The sequence below is a fragment of the Protopterus annectens genome, chromosome 2.part0 (genome assembly GCF_019279795.1).
Source record: "Protopterus annectens isolate FY-2018-M chromosome 2.part0, PAN1.0, whole genome shotgun sequence".
Taxonomy (NCBI): Eukaryota; Metazoa; Chordata; order Ceratodontiformes; family Protopteridae; genus Protopterus; species Protopterus annectens.
The window spans coordinates 1701581199-1701598967 of record NC_056728.1 but is presented as its reverse complement, the minus strand read 5'-3'; the positions used below and the strand labels follow the sequence as shown (position 1 = coordinate 1701598967).

The 17769-nt window shown below is 40.7% G+C and overlaps 1 protein-coding gene across 1 annotated transcript in view; it reads left to right on the top strand.

Moving 5' to 3' along the window:
- HSPA4L (heat shock protein family A (Hsp70) member 4 like) overlaps positions 1-17769 on the top strand; it is a 2148355-nt gene that overhangs the window by 387778 nt on the left and 1742808 nt on the right. Inside the window, exon 3 of the mRNA XM_044061754.1 lies at positions 13004-13144. Coding sequence (XP_043917689.1) covers positions 13004-13144 — 141 coding nt within the window. The remainder of the gene's footprint in view (positions 1-13003; positions 13145-17769) is intronic.

Genomic DNA, 17769 nt, shown 5'->3' with positions numbered 1-17769 from the left:
AAAAGGTTTGCAGATTAATTGCCATTAAGTTATTTTGATTAAAGCTGACTAATTACACTAATTGTTAATCAACTGCCCTATTTAAAGGGAATTCAACATCCTGCTGTTGTATCTTGAAAAAGCCTGGGATTTACACAGGCGAAAGTGCTTGATGAAGTTGTTTTTATTTACCTTATTGTGTTGTTCGTCGTAAAATAAAAGTTATTTTATTATTTCGAAGAGTCTTGGAAGAGTTCATTGGGCATCGAAGTGCTGTTTGCATCTCATTGTGGTTCTGTGGGACTCGGTTCATTTTTTTGCTGTTTTACTAGACTTGATGTATTATTTTGCAAATTTTAACTGGGACTGGATGTTTTTCTGTTCAAGAAAAGGCTTCCATCTTGCAGCCCTACCCCATAGTCCAGACATATGGAGAATATGGGAGATTGTTGTCACATGTAGTACACAACCAGTACTTGCCAGAAATTTCTCCAGCTCCTTCAGTGTTGCTGTAGGTCTCTTGGCAGCCTTCCTGACCAGTTTTCGTCTTGTCTTTTCATCAATTTTGGAGGGACGTCCAGTTCTTTGCAACGTCACTGTTGTCCCATGTTTTCTCCACTTTTTGATGACTGTCTTCACTGTGTTCCATGGTATATCCAATGCTGTAGAATTTTTTTTGCACCCTTCTCCTGACTGATGACTTTCAACAATGAGATCCCTTTGATGCTTTGTAATCTCTCTGTGAACCATGGCTTTTGCTGTAGCAGGCAGACGAGTAAATGTCAGGAAAATCCTAATAGGACAGCTAAACTTTACTTGGGGTTAATCAGTCTCTTTAATTGATGGTAGGTCTGTACCCAAGAAGACTAAATGCTGTAATTAAAGCAAAAGGTGCTTCAACAAAGTATTAGTTTAAGGGTGTGCACGCTTATGCAACCAGCTTATTTTACGTTTTTTATTTTTTCCCCTAACAGATTTGTTTGTTTTTCAATTGAATTGTACAGGTTATAGGTCACATTAAAGATGAGAAAAGTTTTGAAATTATTTATTGTGGTCTCAGTTTTTATATCATAAAAACCTGGCATTGTAACAGGGATGTGTACACTTTTTATATCCACTGTATATAAAATCTATATATAAAGGAAACTTATGGGATTACTATAGAAGAGTTAATGGTCATATACCAAATGATAGAGAGAAAAAAACTTAATCCTTCTCTCCATAAAACAAATGTCTCTCTCACTACACTGGAATTTTTTTTTACATGGCAGTTTATGCATAGATCCTATTTAACACCACACAAAATGGAGCTAATGTACAGTAAAGACATTGGTTGTTGGAGATGCAAATTAAATATAAAAGCAGACTGGCTACATGTGTTCTATGAAGGTCAATTTATTAAACCATATTGGGACAAAATCCGTTAGTTTTTACAAGCGTTGTTCAGTGATAAATTTCAGTTATCTAAATCTTTGATTCTGTTTAATGGTCCAGAACCTGACTGTGTTCCAAGAATGAAACATAAAATTTGATGGACCCTTTTAGCTACTGCAAGAAAGAACATAACAATGACATGGAAGTCTGAGTCTTCTCCTACCTTCAAGCAATATAGAAGTATTACATCACCAGTATCTCGGTTGGAAGTGAGCACCATCAAAGGAAGAACCGAAAGAATTATGTCATTGTCTCTTGCATGGCAAAAATTAACTGAAGTATTGGAGAGTAATGACTGTAGCAAGCTTTGATTTGAAAATTCATAGAAATAGTAGTGGTATATGTAAACTGTAGACACCCTTGTAAATAGTTTGTTTCTGTTAGATGGTTCTATTTATTTACCTATTTAAATTATATATATTTCAATGTGATGAATACTGTATATATGATTCTTTGTGTTTGAAAATGAATAAAAATATTTATAAAACAAAAAAAGAGAGAGTGAGTGGTTTTGCACTCAAGTTCTGCTTTTATGCCACGGAGGCCACAGAGTAGAGATTGAACCAAGTTATTAATTTCCTCATACTCTTTTCAAATTATTCCAGTAAGAGGGAGTGTTTTTATTTTGCTAAAATGTGGTCAGACAGCTACAGTTTTACCTTGTCAGGCAAAGTCTGTTCAGAGAGGCCCACCATTACTTGTGTACTGTGTTGCCCAACAGATAGGCCTTCAAAGCCAGTAACGTCACCTTGTCTAGTTGGCATTCAGAGTGCAATTAAATTCCAGTAAGAAGTGTATGACATACCTCTCACATGAAGTCCTCCTGCACATTCGGCAATTTTTCAAGAACATGTTCTTAGATAAAATCTCTGCAGCTGTGACATAGCTTTGCATACATTCACAAGATGCAACAAGCTGAATGTGATTTTAGGGTGTAGCTGCTTCTTCGGGGCTACTATATCACATGGAATGCTTTCATACCATCTGGGGGAGGAATGAGCTGAGGACTCCGTCTTAAAGATGTTGAAGATGATGAACATTGACATCCCAGGTAAAGGATGTGTAAAAATTGCAGTAGGGTGTACAAGTCTCTGTTAGATAAGGCAATATTGATCACAAAACTCTTCATAGTGAGCTTTCTTGAGTGGAAAAATGACTAGTTTCATTTCCATACAAGATAAATATGGTAAAATGTTTATATATCTATTACACTATGGAATCAAAGCATTGCATTGTTTTTTTTCTTGCATGATCTCTTATCAGCATTCCATCTTAGAGTAAATTAAATAAAATGTGTAATGCTAAGCAGAGTTAGTTACAACAGCAGACAGGACAGGGCTGCATAAATTGAAAGATGCTGATGATTATGTAGATGCTGTTTCAAGAGCTGCCATGTCAGGATTACTTTAAATATGTCTGACTTTGTTTATAATAACATTGTAATGAAGACAAGAGATCAGGATTTCTGAATGCTTCTATAACTGGACAATTTGGGTTCCTATTACAAGACTGAAGATGCATTCTTTCGAATGTGTCTTGGTCGAACTGAAAAGACTGAAAAGGCAAAATATTGAAGCGGCTTTTAAGCAAATTCTTTCCCTGGGAAAGAATTTGCTTGGCCGCATCGTTACTTTGCCGTTTTCGGCACTGTAGTGCAATCTCAGAATTCGTACATTTAAGTAGGGGGGGTGTGGGGGGCATAGGGTGCGAAGCCCCCCACTTAATGTAATGTTTAAAGTGCTTTTTTTTTTTTTTTTTTTTTAGGAACAGCGATTTTTTTTCCAAGGGAAAGAAAATCGCTGTTCTGACAGTTCGATATTGTAAGCTTTTGCTTACATAGGGTTGATTAATCACCGTTCGCTTTTTTAAGCGTTCATTGATGTAATATAGACCCAACAATTTTTTTTTGGCCAAATAGCAGATGACATTATTCTTGGTTTAGAAAAGAAAACAAAATAAGGTCCTCATTCAAAGATATGTGAACATCTCTTATCTTTTATTCACAGAAATATTTCACTACTAATAATAACATTTCAGTACTGAAAACTTTTTTTTACAGGAAAGGAATGCTTTCTATCAGTAAGCATATTATAAAGGAAAGTGATTCAGCTGTAACTCATGCATCAGAAAAGGGCATATTAAACCCGAGAGCTTTCAGAATGACTGATAAAACTTGCCCAAAGGAGTATGAGGTATCTTTTTCTGCATGTGAACAGGTAGTGTTTGCAACTCCCATAATTTTGTAGTTGTCAAAACTGTACAACAGAATTTGTTAAAAAATCACATGGTTGTACACACACACTGTTTCAAAGCAACGTGCCTTTTTCTGTCTGACAGGAATTTTTTTGGGTAAAAATATTCATTCTAGCCAATTTCTGATGCCAGAAATAAACACTGTGACAGGACCAGTTCTAGACATACTAGGAGATTGTGATGCTGACTTTGAAGGCAGTACTCCCCTGAATACATCACGGCTCTTGCATAGCTACACCGAACACCCCATTGAGACTTGACAGAACATACCTGAAATTCCAGTGCTTGACTCGTTTGCACATAAATCTCATAAGAAGAAGTCATCTTTTGATAACCTCTAGGACTTGAGCCTCAGCCATAAGGACTGCTCGATGGATAAAAAAAAAATTCCCATATGCTGCATTCACATCCTCCCCTTCCCATTGTTCATCACAGTACCACCAATGTTAATTTCTTTCAATCTTTTATAAAATTTGGTCAGAGAAAGAAATGGCCAAGGCCGCTCTGGTGCTAACTGTATAGAAGAAAAAAATATTTTGAGTGTTTTAAATGTTTTCTTCGTTTATTTTACCTCTTTAGTTTCCTTATTACACGTTCTGATCTAATGATGTCAATTTTCATTTATTCCTCAACAAATTCGTTCTGATCTGACACTCCGGTCCGACTCAGATGATTACCCATAGTCCCCTAGTTCACCGCAATACCTCAGATCTCATTTGCCTCCTTCGCATACGGACGTGGTCACTGTAAGCTCTTGAGCTTTGGTGTTAGCTTATGAGTAAAAAGTAGATTATGTATATAAAGCCATTTATTTTGTACTCTGTAATAGTCCTCTCTTACCCTTTCTACAATTTTTAATATAAGTCACTGTTACCATTGTTTATATTTTCTTTGCTTTTCTTGTACCATGGTGGTAGCTCTTTCAGTTACCATCATTGGTAATTTTTCTTTTAACTTCTTTTCATTATTTAAAAAAAAAACTTCCCTTTCTTATCTCCCGGTTATATATTATTTGGGAATGGCTGAAAAACCATCAGGTTTTAAGAAATGTTAGGCCTCTGGCCACAAAATTCCTTTATCAAATGCACATGATTCGTGCGTTTACTGTCTAGGCCTGGCCCATTTGAATGTGTCTTGTGAAATTTGTAAGGCATTCTGCTTTTGAGATAGTGGAGAGAGTTTTCTGTGCTCCTAGAGGAAAGACGTTTCCCCTGCCTCAGATCTTTCTTCCCAAACCCATCTTTGTGTCTTGAGCCTCTGCATTCTACTCATAGGGACAGCCAGTCCAAAGTCTCCAGACTGCCCACCAGGGTGTACTCATATCTTTTGATACTTCTCTGGGACATCATGCCGAAGTAGTCCCTAAGAAGAGAAAGTGCAAAAGGAGCCACTTGAACTCTCTCAAGAGTCTGTTACAGAAGATACTGAATTTGAAGAGGGGGAAGAGACCTCAAGATCACATCTTGGAAATCCTCAGGCAAAGGGCTGGTCTACCGACAACCCTTCTCAAGAGGAATCAGTATTCCTGGAAGCCTTTGGATCTGGTCCATTTACCTCCTGGGTGACTTCATCTGCTGAAGACCTCATCTATTTGCTCTCTTGGCAGACATGGAAGAAAACTGACTCTGAGCCGATCCGCAAGAGACCAGACATGACCCTGGTATCACCCAAAGGTAGGTCATTTTGGAGTAAAGGAGTACGAGTAGATGCCATGGGCATAGCGGTGACCACAAAATAGGAACTCTCAGAACAGAGTTCCTCTGTTCATCCCCCAAACAGGGAGTCTAGAGCGCAGGACAGATTTGGGAAGCATGTATATGCTTCGGCGACCTTTGCACTTTGATCGCTGAATTATTTGGAACACTTCATCAGACTGCAGAGAGATTTGATTAAGGAACTTACCAAGTCCCTGTCTGGGACCATAACTTCTGAGGAAGAGAGTTCCATTGCCTCACAGGTGGCTACCCTGCAGTTTATTTAAAAGTTGTCCATAATACTCATTTCACATGCAGGGAAGGTGCCTCAAGGGTGGCAGGTTCAGACATTTCCATTAGGAGACATGCTTGGATGTGCCTGTGTGATTTTGCAGAGCTGTTGAAGTCTTCCTTCATCAATGCTGTCTTTGACAGCACTTCTTTGCTTGACCACAAGGCCAAAGACACACTACCCAGCTGTGAGCAGATGGTAAGACCCTGTCTGCAGTGGGCATATGTATTTTTGACTCCTCAAAGAACCTTTTCTAGGAATCAACGAGGTTGTAGAAAAATGTGGTTTAGAAAGTCCCAGGGTCCTTCTCATGATCCTCATGGAGATAGTTCCCCCAGGGAGAGAGGGAGGAACTCTAACAGAAGAGAGCATCCATGCGGCAGATTAGGCCTGGAGAACCAAGGATTTAAAGATGCTTTCTGTGACAGATCCTACCAGTGCTGCTGAAAGAAGGACAGATTCTGGAGGCAGACTGGGGTCATCTGTCCCTGAACCACAGAGCCTGGCTAGAGATTACAAAAGATACATGGGTGCAGAGGATTATTTCCAAACGTTATATAGTACCACCCCCCAACAGTTATCAAAATTCCCAGTGTTACACCCAGTTAGAGGAAAGCAGCAGCACTAGAAATAAATAAGTAAAAAAGCTGCTAGAAAAAATCATCCAAGAGGTCCCCCAAGATAAGAGAGAGAGTCTGGAACATACTCAGGATTCTTTTTCGTGCCGAAGAAAACGGGACTGGAGACCAATTTTGGATCTCCACAATCTGAACAAATCAATTCAGTACACGAAGTTCCGGATGGTCACAGTTCAGTTCATTTTACTTTTCTTGCACAAGGATGACTAGATGTGCTCAGTAGATCTTCAGGATGCATACTATCATATAAAAATGAACAGATGATCCCAGAAGACACCTACACTTTTGCTGGGAGCCAGTCATTACCAATTCAGAGCTCTGCCCTTTGGTCTCACCACAGCCCCCAGAGTGTTCACCAAATGCATGATAGTTGTAGCAGCTCACTTGAGACTGCAGGAATTCTGGGTTTTTCCTTACTTGGACAACTGGCTCATAACTGCTCCGACCAGGCATATTCTGATAAAAGCACAAGATTATTTACTCTAGTTGTGCTCTCACCTGGGAATTAACAGCTGTACTGTCACCTGGGAATTACCATCAATCACAACAAATCTCAGCTAGAACCAACTCAAGTATTAGAGTTTATAGGGGCCTTGTTCAAAATGGTATCAGTGACAGCCTCCCTTCCGTTACCAAGGGTACTGAGTATTCGATTTCAAGTCAAAAAGTTAATTCAAAATTCTTCTCTCTCTTAGCTCGATTGATTCTCCAAGCTCTGGGGTCAGTGTCTGCTGCAGTAGTTGTGGTTCCATTAGCAAGATACCATATGAGAAGTTTTCAGTGGACCCTAGCGACTCAGTGGTCTATTCTGCGCCAGCTTTTATCCACTTGGATCAGAATAACTCAGGCATGCAAAAATTACCTGTTATGGTGGATTTACTCCAATATAATTTTACAAGGCCGCCCAATCATTCTTTCTTAGCCCAAGGCCGTAGTGACCACATGGTGGAAAACCTGTTCCACAAAAGAGTCGGTCTCTAAAACGCAAACCTGTTTCTCCAGCTTGCCTTATTTATGTTGCAGATAAGGTTTAAGTCCCTGAATTACTAACAGCTAGCATTGTCTCCAGTATAGTGTGATACAAGTTAACATTAGCTATGATTTTTCCTGTATCCCACTATGGCATCTCACACAATGTCTCTCAATAGCACATAGGTCTGTCAGTTATGAAAATATGACTTTGTTGTCTTTTATTTGTCCCTAGCTGGCAGCCAGCGGACATGGTTGACCCCATAGTTGCTATGCTGCTGCGGGTGCCGCTGGATTCTGGACTTCCTTCATGATGCTTTTCCATGCTGTTCAGTCCATGGCAATGTTTCTGGCCTTCTGTAGGTCAAGTCACTGGCTTCTTAGGTCCACTTCAACCTGCTTAGCCCAAGTCGTTTTTGGTGTAGATTTGTGAACTCTCCAGTTCGCAGGAAACTCTCTCCATAATAGTCTGTATGGCAAACGGCAGGTGTTCATCCTGTACACTTGTCCAAACCAGTACAGCCTCCTGTTCTGGATCTATTTGCTGATAGTTGGCTGCTGATCATATCTGGTCCAGTTGCTCTTGTTTCTAATGTGGTGACGAAGCAAGATTCCCAAGATTTGGCATAGGCAGCACATTTGGAAAACTTCAAGCTTGTTCAGATCTGCCGTGAGGAGGATCCACGTTTCCGATCCATAAAGGAGAATTGGCAAGATCAGTGCCCAGAAAAAGCAAATCTTGATGGTGACGAGATGTCTGTCTCTTCCATAAACACCACTTGAGTAAGGCAAATGCTGCTTTGGCTTGTCCAGTCCTGCTATGGACTTCAGCTGTTGATGCCACCATCTTCTCCAGGAGCAGCGAACCCAGATACTTGAATTCTTGCATTTGTTCGATCTTGAACTCCTCGAGGTGGATGGTGGTTTGTGAACCATTTTATCCAGTGGCCATATGATGAGGCGATGCGAGCAATGTCGTAGAGGCTATCTGTGGCCTCAGCATCACTATTTGTGAAAATGGAGCTGTAAAAAAAATTCGAAAATATGATTGTGTATATGATGTGGCAAACAGTGATTAATTTCTCTACTGCAAGGCATCCTAAATTAACAGACTTGGTATCATATTTTAATTACTCCTTTTCCTTTCAAATATTACCTGTTATTTGTTGGGTAAGTCAATTAGTTAAAGAAGCCATACCCACTAAAGGACTGGATAGTATAAAAAGTTGTGGGTGTTAACTGTAACTAAACAAAAAATGCTGAAAAGTCTCCAAGTCTAATCAACATGCACCAGCAGTATAACCCCATGAGACCACTACAGTCTGTCAACAAATTCTTTTTGACTATAAGCAAGTCCAAGACCTCTTCTGGAGATGCACTGTACTCCTCCTGTACTGCAAACATTTGGAACTCTATACACCAAGCTCTTAGGCAAACTAAACACTAACTTGTTCAAAAATTAGCTAAAGTAATATATACGTGATACATGCCTATGCACATGCTCCACTTCTGGCAAAGTCTTTACCCTAACTCTGCTATAACTTCCTGCAACTCAATTTATTTAGTCAAACTCATTCATGTTCTTTTCTCTTCTCTGCCCCCCCCAGCTTCTGCTTGACACTACTCAGCTCTAACTGCCAACTCCTAATATATCTTGGAAAACATAGTGCATATGTATATCTAAGTGTCAGTCTTGTAAGTACGTTTTAGCTACTGTACATACTTTACATGTTTGTTTGTGTAACATATTGTTTTAAATACCTGTATGTTACCTTTCTAACTTTTAACTGCTGTGGAGCTTTTCTCCCTATGCATCTGCTGAAAAGGGGCATCTGTTTGCCCAGTCGGACTATCCTGATAAATGCAATAAATAAATAAGAGTTGTGGGACAGGCTTAACCACTGTCTGCAAATGCTGCATGAGTCATCCTTCAATAACATGAAAACTGTTCCATCATTGGGCAAACCTTGCTGTGACCTTTTTATCTCCTTGAGCAACTGATTAAGGAGCTGTTAACAAGCTGTTTCCTGTGGTCCTTGTTTTGATTCCCTTCACGTCCATTACTTCTCTGTACGACACTGAACAATTCACTTAACCAGAAGTCCGGAGTTCGATTCCCTCAGCCTCCATTGCCTAACTGTGTGACTCTGAGCAAGTCCCTTAACCAGACAGTGCTCCTGGGCTGAACCTGAAAAAGGTCCATGGAGATCAGCAGACTACCCTGATTAACAAGTACAAATAAAATAAATACATTACAGCAACATCTGTTCTGTCATCCCTTCACAGGGTAATGTGCCAGGAATGGTATCCTGCAAAAATGTCTTCCTGGATTCCCCTGCACTTTTACCTCTTTGCTTTGATGAAGAGGAGCATCCAGAATGCAAAACAGCCATGGTTCAAAGTCATTCTGATAGCTTTATTTTGATTTGCTCATGCCTTGCTTGTTAGTGAAGCCTATCTGACTATGGTCATTCAGAACATTATTGCCAATGTTAGTGTGGCTTGCTCGTGCTGACCCTCATTTTCACTTGTCTGCATGTTTTTCCCACTTCAATGGCTAGTAGCCCTGATTTAATATCAAGGGTGGTCCAGATCATTATGTCTTTGCAGAAACCTAGTATTGTTAAAACTTGCACAGAAGTAAATGGAAACATTTTTTCCCAAATAGGCTTCATCAAAAATTCTTTGGCTGAGGACTTTGTTACTACTCATTTAAGGTACATTTAGCAGCCATTTCAGACTTTTTCATATTGCATATTAGAACGCATTCATTCTTTTTTTTTTGTTTGTTTTTTTTTGTTTTGTTTTTTTTTTAATCTCTTTATGCGCCCCGATGATTAACCGCTAATGATGTATGCCCATATTTCTTCCTCCATTAAGCCTGAGTCAACCTTCCTGTGGCTATAATAAAAAGGAGGGGTCTCAGCTGTATCCTGTTTGACATTGCAGGTGAGCCCTTTTGCTCCACGAAGTAAATGACCTTGCAGTCTGTGACCTTTGAGACAGCTGTTTCCCCTTTCTAAGTGCATTCTTGCTTGGATTTGGGCTATGGCTCTCTTGCTGTTAATCTGCAAGTTGATCCCTCTCTCCAGAGAAAAAAAATGCCCTTTCGATCTATGACCTCTAAGACTGCCTTCCCCCAGTGACAAGAGGCAAAAGTTGAGGAACAAGCTTTATATGCTTGGGCTGGGGAATTTCATAAGATTGTAATTCTCTAACTGGGTGGAGCAAGCATGTTGCAAGCATCACCACCCATGTCAGTTCACTCTTGTCCACACTGGCTACCAGTATAGCTTGCTGAGCAGTCGAAAAGGCATGTTTTGGTCTCCAGCAGAGCATATTCCTATCAGCCAGCAAACCCCTCTGTCCCCTACAGGATAGACATACCCATCCTCCCTGTCAGTATCTTCAAGTGCTGAAGACGCTAATTGAACTCAGGTCCACATTCATTATATTTAGCTTTTTTTAATGGTCTTCAAAAGCCTTATAGTTCTGTGGAGCCTTTAATTTATGCTTCTCAGGCATAAATTACAAGCCTTATACTTCTGTGGAGCCTTTAATTTATGCGTGAGAAGTTGACTTTTCAGACGAAAAAGAACGCACAGTCCCATTTTATAATTTGTGCCCAGAAAGCCACTCACTAATTCTAACTTTAAATTCCAGCAAGAAAAAAGAAGCAGCAGCCAGAATATATGCCAAATACCTTGACTGATACCTTGACAAAGATAATGGTCAAACAGCAAGACTGGTTTCAGAGTTAACAAGAGTAATTCCTGAGTAATATCCGATCTAGTGTAATCCAACAACTCTCTCTTTTTTGTTTTTGGACTGCACAGGAAATTAATTATGTAATTGTTAATATGAACAAATTCAAAAAATAATTCAAAAGGTTAAATATTGTGCTAATAAATGAAAAGTGCTAAATTTCTGTTGCAGATATAATTTGTCTCAGTACAGTTGTGTAATAAAAAAATTGTAAATCATGTTTCTGTTTGTGTACATCTGTATTTATAGAAATATGTATTCCTAAATGCATTCAAATGCATTCCTAAATCTCTGGTACCATCAGGTGGACAACACCTAGTAATGCATTCATCCAAAGAGCTGTTACATACATAAAGGCATAACTGCAGGAAATGTAGAATGCATGCAGGAAAAAAAAAATTTTGTGTTCTGAAAAAAATGAATACATTCAGGAAAGTAATTATGCATATGAGACACGTACATATTTGTATAAGCACATGTACAGAATTCTAATCTCTGTAAATTTGTAATTTTTTATTATACAACTGTTGTTGTTGTCTTTCGGCTTTTCCCGGTTAGGGGTCGCCACAGAGGAACTCCGGTCCACTAATGATTGGCAGTAGATTTTCACGAACGCCGAGGTGCCAGCTCGACATTCAACCTTCAATGAAGGCACGCCCATTTACACATGTCTTTAGAACTCCCACCCAACCGCGGGGAGGACATGCAGACTCCACACAGAAGGTACTCCCCGCACTCCAGCCGAGAATCAAACAGGAGAACCTCTTGCTGTGAGGCAACAACGCTACCGTTGCACCACCGTGGAAGTCTGAGACATATTTGTAACAGATGTTGCACTTTTCATGTATTTATTAACTCAGTATTGTTTCTTTGTAATTCATCTTCAGATTTTTTGTCTCAAAATTATCTAATTTCCCATATGGTCTGAATGCAAAAGGGGGGGTGTTTTTGGATTGCATTGGATCCAGCATTACTTAAGGAGTCTTGTTAATTCCTAAACTGGTCTTATCGTTTGATCATTAATCTAAGTTACTCTATTAGTAAAATTACTTGGGATGCATCCAGACTGCCACTTTTTTCTTTGTGCTAGAGTTTTAAGTTTTGAAGCTGAAGTTTCCCATTTTTGACACACTGTTTTCATCAGAATTAAATTATTGTCCTGAGTAAACACTGCTCTTGTCACCATATTAGCTGAAAGAATATCTGAGTTGTAGAATCTTTCAGTGGAACCATTTTAAATTTTCATAAAGAGTGTCCTTTTGTACTACTCCTTCCTTCCTGAAGTAGCTACTAAGACTAATGTTGGTCAGTCTGTCCAGCTACCAGTTTTCTTCACCTACAACTGGTAACACAGGGGACTGCATTCCTTGTATGGATGCGCACAGGCAATTTAAATTCTGTGTAGATAAAATGTAATCTGTCATAATGGTATCAACATTTCATTTCTTATTCAAATAAAGAACTTGGTTGCAGTGTATCTAAGGTGAATCTGGTCAAGTGGCTGACGGGTTGTATTAAATATTACTAAAATAAGCCTAGTAAGTCTCTGTCCTGTACTTCAAGGGCACATTCCAGTAGAGTAAGTAGCAGCTTTATCAATATTTTTTCCACAGCGCAGCTTTAGATGATATTTTTGTAAGAACTACTTGGTCTTCACAAGGCAGTTTAAACTGAATGTTATATCCAGTCTGGGTCTTCATTTCGGGTGCTAATGATAACGGGTATGCTTCTATAAGGAAGACCACCCAGGAAGATTAACTTGTGGCTCTTCCCTAATATTTACATAGATATACTTCTGTATACCACATACGAAAATTATGTGCTTATCATACTATTACATTAGTTTATATTGTTGAAGTGTTAGTTTTATTTTGTTCCTATATCTTCCTTAATGTATCATTTTGTTTTTTTAAAGTTGATTTTAATAGTAGTTTTATTCTGTAATAAAACATTTAATTTTGATTCACATTGCTCTTCAGATGATATCAAATGTGAAGAACTCCCTGCACAGCTTTAAAAAGTTCCATGGAAGAACATATGATGATCCTTTTGTCCAGATAGAGAAACGGAAACTTCCTTATGAGCTGCACAAGATGAATGATGGTAGTACTGGCTTTAAGGTAGGTTATGACCTCGGATTCACTTAATTGATGAACAAGGCATGGTCAATATGACTGCTTTGCTTAGAAGTGTATCACTTCAGGGATTTCGACACTCTGTAGTTGACAACTTTAAAAGAAAAGTAGACGTGATTACCGACCCCTGCCAAATGCAGATCAGTGCATGTTTGAACTCTTAATATGACAACCCGTGTTTCATAACTGTTAGACAATTAACATATTTAGCTGGCTCTTGCTATTTATTTCTTTGCTGAATTGTTTATCTGGTCTGAGTGGTACCATAAGTTTAAGTATGGTCAGATATTTTTTTCATTGATTAACACGTGTCACCTGTCTGATGCCTTTGTACTGATGTTCTTCATGTTTCCACTGTTGCAGTCATCACACTTGGGTTATCTGCCTGCAGGTAGCCCTCAGTCGGCCCGAATACCAGAGTCTTGGGATTTCTGCGTCGGGTGCTGTCGCCTCTTTCATGACGTCAGGTCGTCAGGGATATAAAACATGCAGCCGACGCCATTACATCAGCCTTTCTTACCGAGAAGGAGCCCGAAGCAGTTCGCAAGTGCCGGTCGGCTGCTACCTGAAATTTTCGTTTTTCGAGTTTCAAACCTGAAGTCTTATAAAGCAAAGTACCCCATCGGGGATTCTTTTTTTCTTGCTCTAACCGATGTCAGAAAAAGTTAACAATTGTCTTGCCTGTGGAAAGCAAATACTTCATAGAGATTTTCATTCTTACTGTGTCATTTGTTTAGGCCCAGACCACGACGTCTCTCACTGTTGGTTTTGTGCCTTGTTTAACGCCTGAACCATTCGTCATCAGGCTATTTTTGTAGCTAAATTCTTTCGCTCTTGTTCTCCATATTCCGAAATGGCTTCGGTAAGTCATCCGACTACCGATCTTCCAAAAAACCGCAAAGACAAAGATAGAGATAGGCTGCATAGGTCAAAAACAGCCAACAATGCTTCCATTAAGCTAGTCGCCAGTCCACCGGTACTCAGTGAGGTGTCTTTTTAGCCCCTGATGCCCGCTTCTACAAATTCGCAGGTCTCTGCTGAGACCCATTCGGAGTCCGGTATTCCGTGAGATGCTTCTTTAACTATGGAACTTGCGGATGTCTCTACCTTGGATGGGTCTGGAGCCGCTGTGCAGGCACTGGCTTCTGAGGGTGTATTCCGACCTACCAATATTCGTATTAAACAAACTTCTTTTTAAACTAAAACTACTGAGTTTCTCAGGCCCAGAGTTCGCACTACACCTAGAAAACCGACGTTCAAAGTGCATGCTCAAGCTCCCATGCCACAAAAACAAATGCTTAGAATGGCTGAAGACCTTCTTACTCTAATTAGAGGAAGCCAGCCTTCCCCTGCTAAAAGACAAAGAATTGAATTTTCTTCTGATTCTACAGACCAGGAGTCTGATGACTCTGACCCTTCTGATTACCAGGACGTACCCTTATCTACCTATGAGGATTCAGATGCAGAGGAATCCATTCCCTCTGCCTCCCCTCCAGAGGATTTTTCTTTTGGTGAAACCTTGCATACCTTAAGAGAGCATTTCTGCTGGGAATGCCAGGACTATCCTCAATCCAAAAAGAGACTCAGGGAATTTTTAGATTTGCCTCAGCACAGGCCTCTAGCTATACTCCCTGTCCTGGATATTGTAGATGATGTCTTCATGGAATCCAGTCTTATTCCTGACACTTTACCACCAGCTCCTAGAAAACCTGACAGGTACTACAGAGTACCTGACTCTCACAACTTTCTCTTTAAGAATCCTACTGCAGATCCAGAGACCATTTCCCAAGGACCTAAAGGCATTAAGGCTACTATAGCCAAAAACTGTACCCCTTAATACAGGGATTCTAGAGCTTTAGACAGATTGGGTTAAGAAGGTGTATACCTCTGCAACTCTTGCCCATCAGGGCTTTGAATTGCCAGTTTCACATGTTGAACTGCCAGCGACATATTACGGAACTAATTAAACAAAAAATTGTGTTACTTCCAGATTGTGCAGAAAGTAAAGATTTACAAGAGTTAATGCATTCTGCAAACCAAGTTAGTAAACATACTCTGCAGTGTGGGTTTGATGCCTTTGAAGCATCTTGCAGGGCTGCTGTCACTGGGTCTGTACTGAGAAGGCATGCTTGGCTGAAGGAACAAGTCTTGCCAGACTATGTCAAAGCAAAATTACTAGATGCTCCATTAAATCGGGATTGTTTGTATGGCAAAAAAGCAGAAGAAGTTCTTAAAAAGATGGAAGAAAAAGCTAAATCTATGCAAATTGTCAGAGATTTCTTACAGGTGCAAACACTTAGATTCAGTAGACATTGGCCTTCAAAAAATTGTCTTTTCCAGTCCCTCCCAGGTCCTCTCAGTACATACCCAGGGGAAACAGCCCCCCAAACCTACAGTCTCAGGGTATCCAGAGATCTAAACAGTGGAGTGTTCCCACCTCAAAAACAGGGAGTGGTAAGCCACCCCCTTATGGAAAAATTTCATAATGACTTTCCAACTATCCTTCCCAGCCATGCCCAAGTGTTTGCACCCCTAGGAGGAAAACTCGCCCTTCATGCAAATAACTGGATGTCCATTACTCAGGACCGATGGGTTCTAAACATTGTATCCCAGGAATATAGATTCTACTTCCACTCACTGCCAACCCCACATGGGGTGCCAGACCTTCCTCCAAACCAGTGGGCAGAGGCTCGAAAACAAGTACTTTCCCTTCTCCATATCAGGGCTATTCAACCTGTTCCAATAGAACAAAGGGACAGGGTTTCTACTCCAGACTGTTCCTGGTGCCCCAAAAGAGAGCTCTTGACGCCCTATCCTGGATCTATCAATTTCTACACCTTTCTGGTGGTCCCAAAATTCAAAATGCATACACTGCAGCAGCTTCTTCTTATGCTAGCCAAGGATGCCTGGTTAGTCACCCTAGACTTAAGAGAAGCTTATCTGCACGTCCCCATAAGGGAGTCTTGCAGGAAATATCTATGTTTCAGGGCAGGCTCTATGCAGCATCAGTTCTGTGCACTTCCCTTTGGCTTATCTACTGCACCCAAAGTATTCACAAAGTGCCTGGCTCCAGCCATTGCATACTGCAGGCAGAGAAATATTCAAATTTACCCATACTTGGACGATTGCCTGATTCAGGCGGACAGTCAGGAATTCCTCTTCAGCACCTGGCATTTGTAAAAAGACTCTTAACATCACTGGGATACACCATCAACGAAAATAAATCACATCTGGTGCCCAGCCAACAAATTGTATTCCTGGGAGCAAGCTTGAACATAACTTCCCAGATGGCATTCCTCACTCCAGAAAAGCAGGTCCATTTGACAAACTATTTCAAACTAATGGCCACCAAAACCCAGCTATCTGCAAGGAGAATACTGCAAGCCCTAGGGTTCATGGCCTCAGGCATTCTGCTAATTCCGTATGCAAGACTGCATATGAGGAAACTTCAGTGGTACTTAAAACGTCTTTGGTGTCAACATTCTCAGGACCCGGAAACAGTGATTCCTATCATACCTTGCCTAAGGGCAGAGTTTCTTTGCTGGGCAGAGGCATGCAACCACAACAAGGGACTTCCTTTCACTCAACCCCTCACTGCCCAAACCCTGACAACAGATGCATCAGACTATGCATGGGGGCTCACATGGCAGGCAAGTGCATTCAAGGTAAATGGAGCCCAGAACAAATTCCCCTGCATATCAATCAAAAAGAGGTGCTAGCTGTACAGAATGCTCTGACAGCCTTCAAATAGCTTATCCTTCCAGGACAGCTCCTGATAAAGACAGACAACACCACAACACCATAGTTATGTGGTACATAAACAAGAGGGCGGAACTCATTCTTGCACACTCTGCAGGTTAGCCATGGCCATGTGGAACACACAGCCTTGAGCAACCAAGTGCACCTACAAGCTCATTTCCCGTCAGGCAAGCAAAATTCACTGGCAGACGACTTAAGCAGAAATCTACTGGACCCCCACAAGTGGAAACTGGAAACCATCTCATTCAAACTTCTAACCCAGAGGTAGGGAACACCGGAGGTGGACCTTTTTGTCTCCCCCCAAAGCCACCAATTGAGCACATTTTGCACGAGGAACACTCACAGCAGAGCCTGGAAAGTGGATGCCATATCCTTCACATGGGAAAACCTCTTAATTTATGCCTTTCCTCCTCTACCCCTCCTCTCAAAAGTACTACTCAAGGTCAAACAGGACAGGCCAAGGGCAATCCTTATTGCACCAGACTGGCCATGCCAGCACTGGCACACACTCCTAAGCAGTGCCTCCCTGGCACCTACATCAGACACCTTCCCTGCTGTCTCAGCAGGAGGGACAGATTTTGCATCCACAGCTGCAAACCCTAAACCTTGCAGCCTGACTTTTCCCCTGAATACACCACCAGCATCCCTCAGCAAACAGGTGCTGGACTGTCATCCTTGAGGATAGAAGGCCTAGTACTAGGAAATCCTATGCTGAAAAGTGGAAAAGATATTGTTCTTGGAGTCAGTCTCAAGGAAAGGACACAGCTGTGCCCTTCTTACCTCAAATCCTTGATTACCTAGCAGAGTTGCTCCACAGAGGCTTATCCTTCTCATCCATTAAGATTCATGCC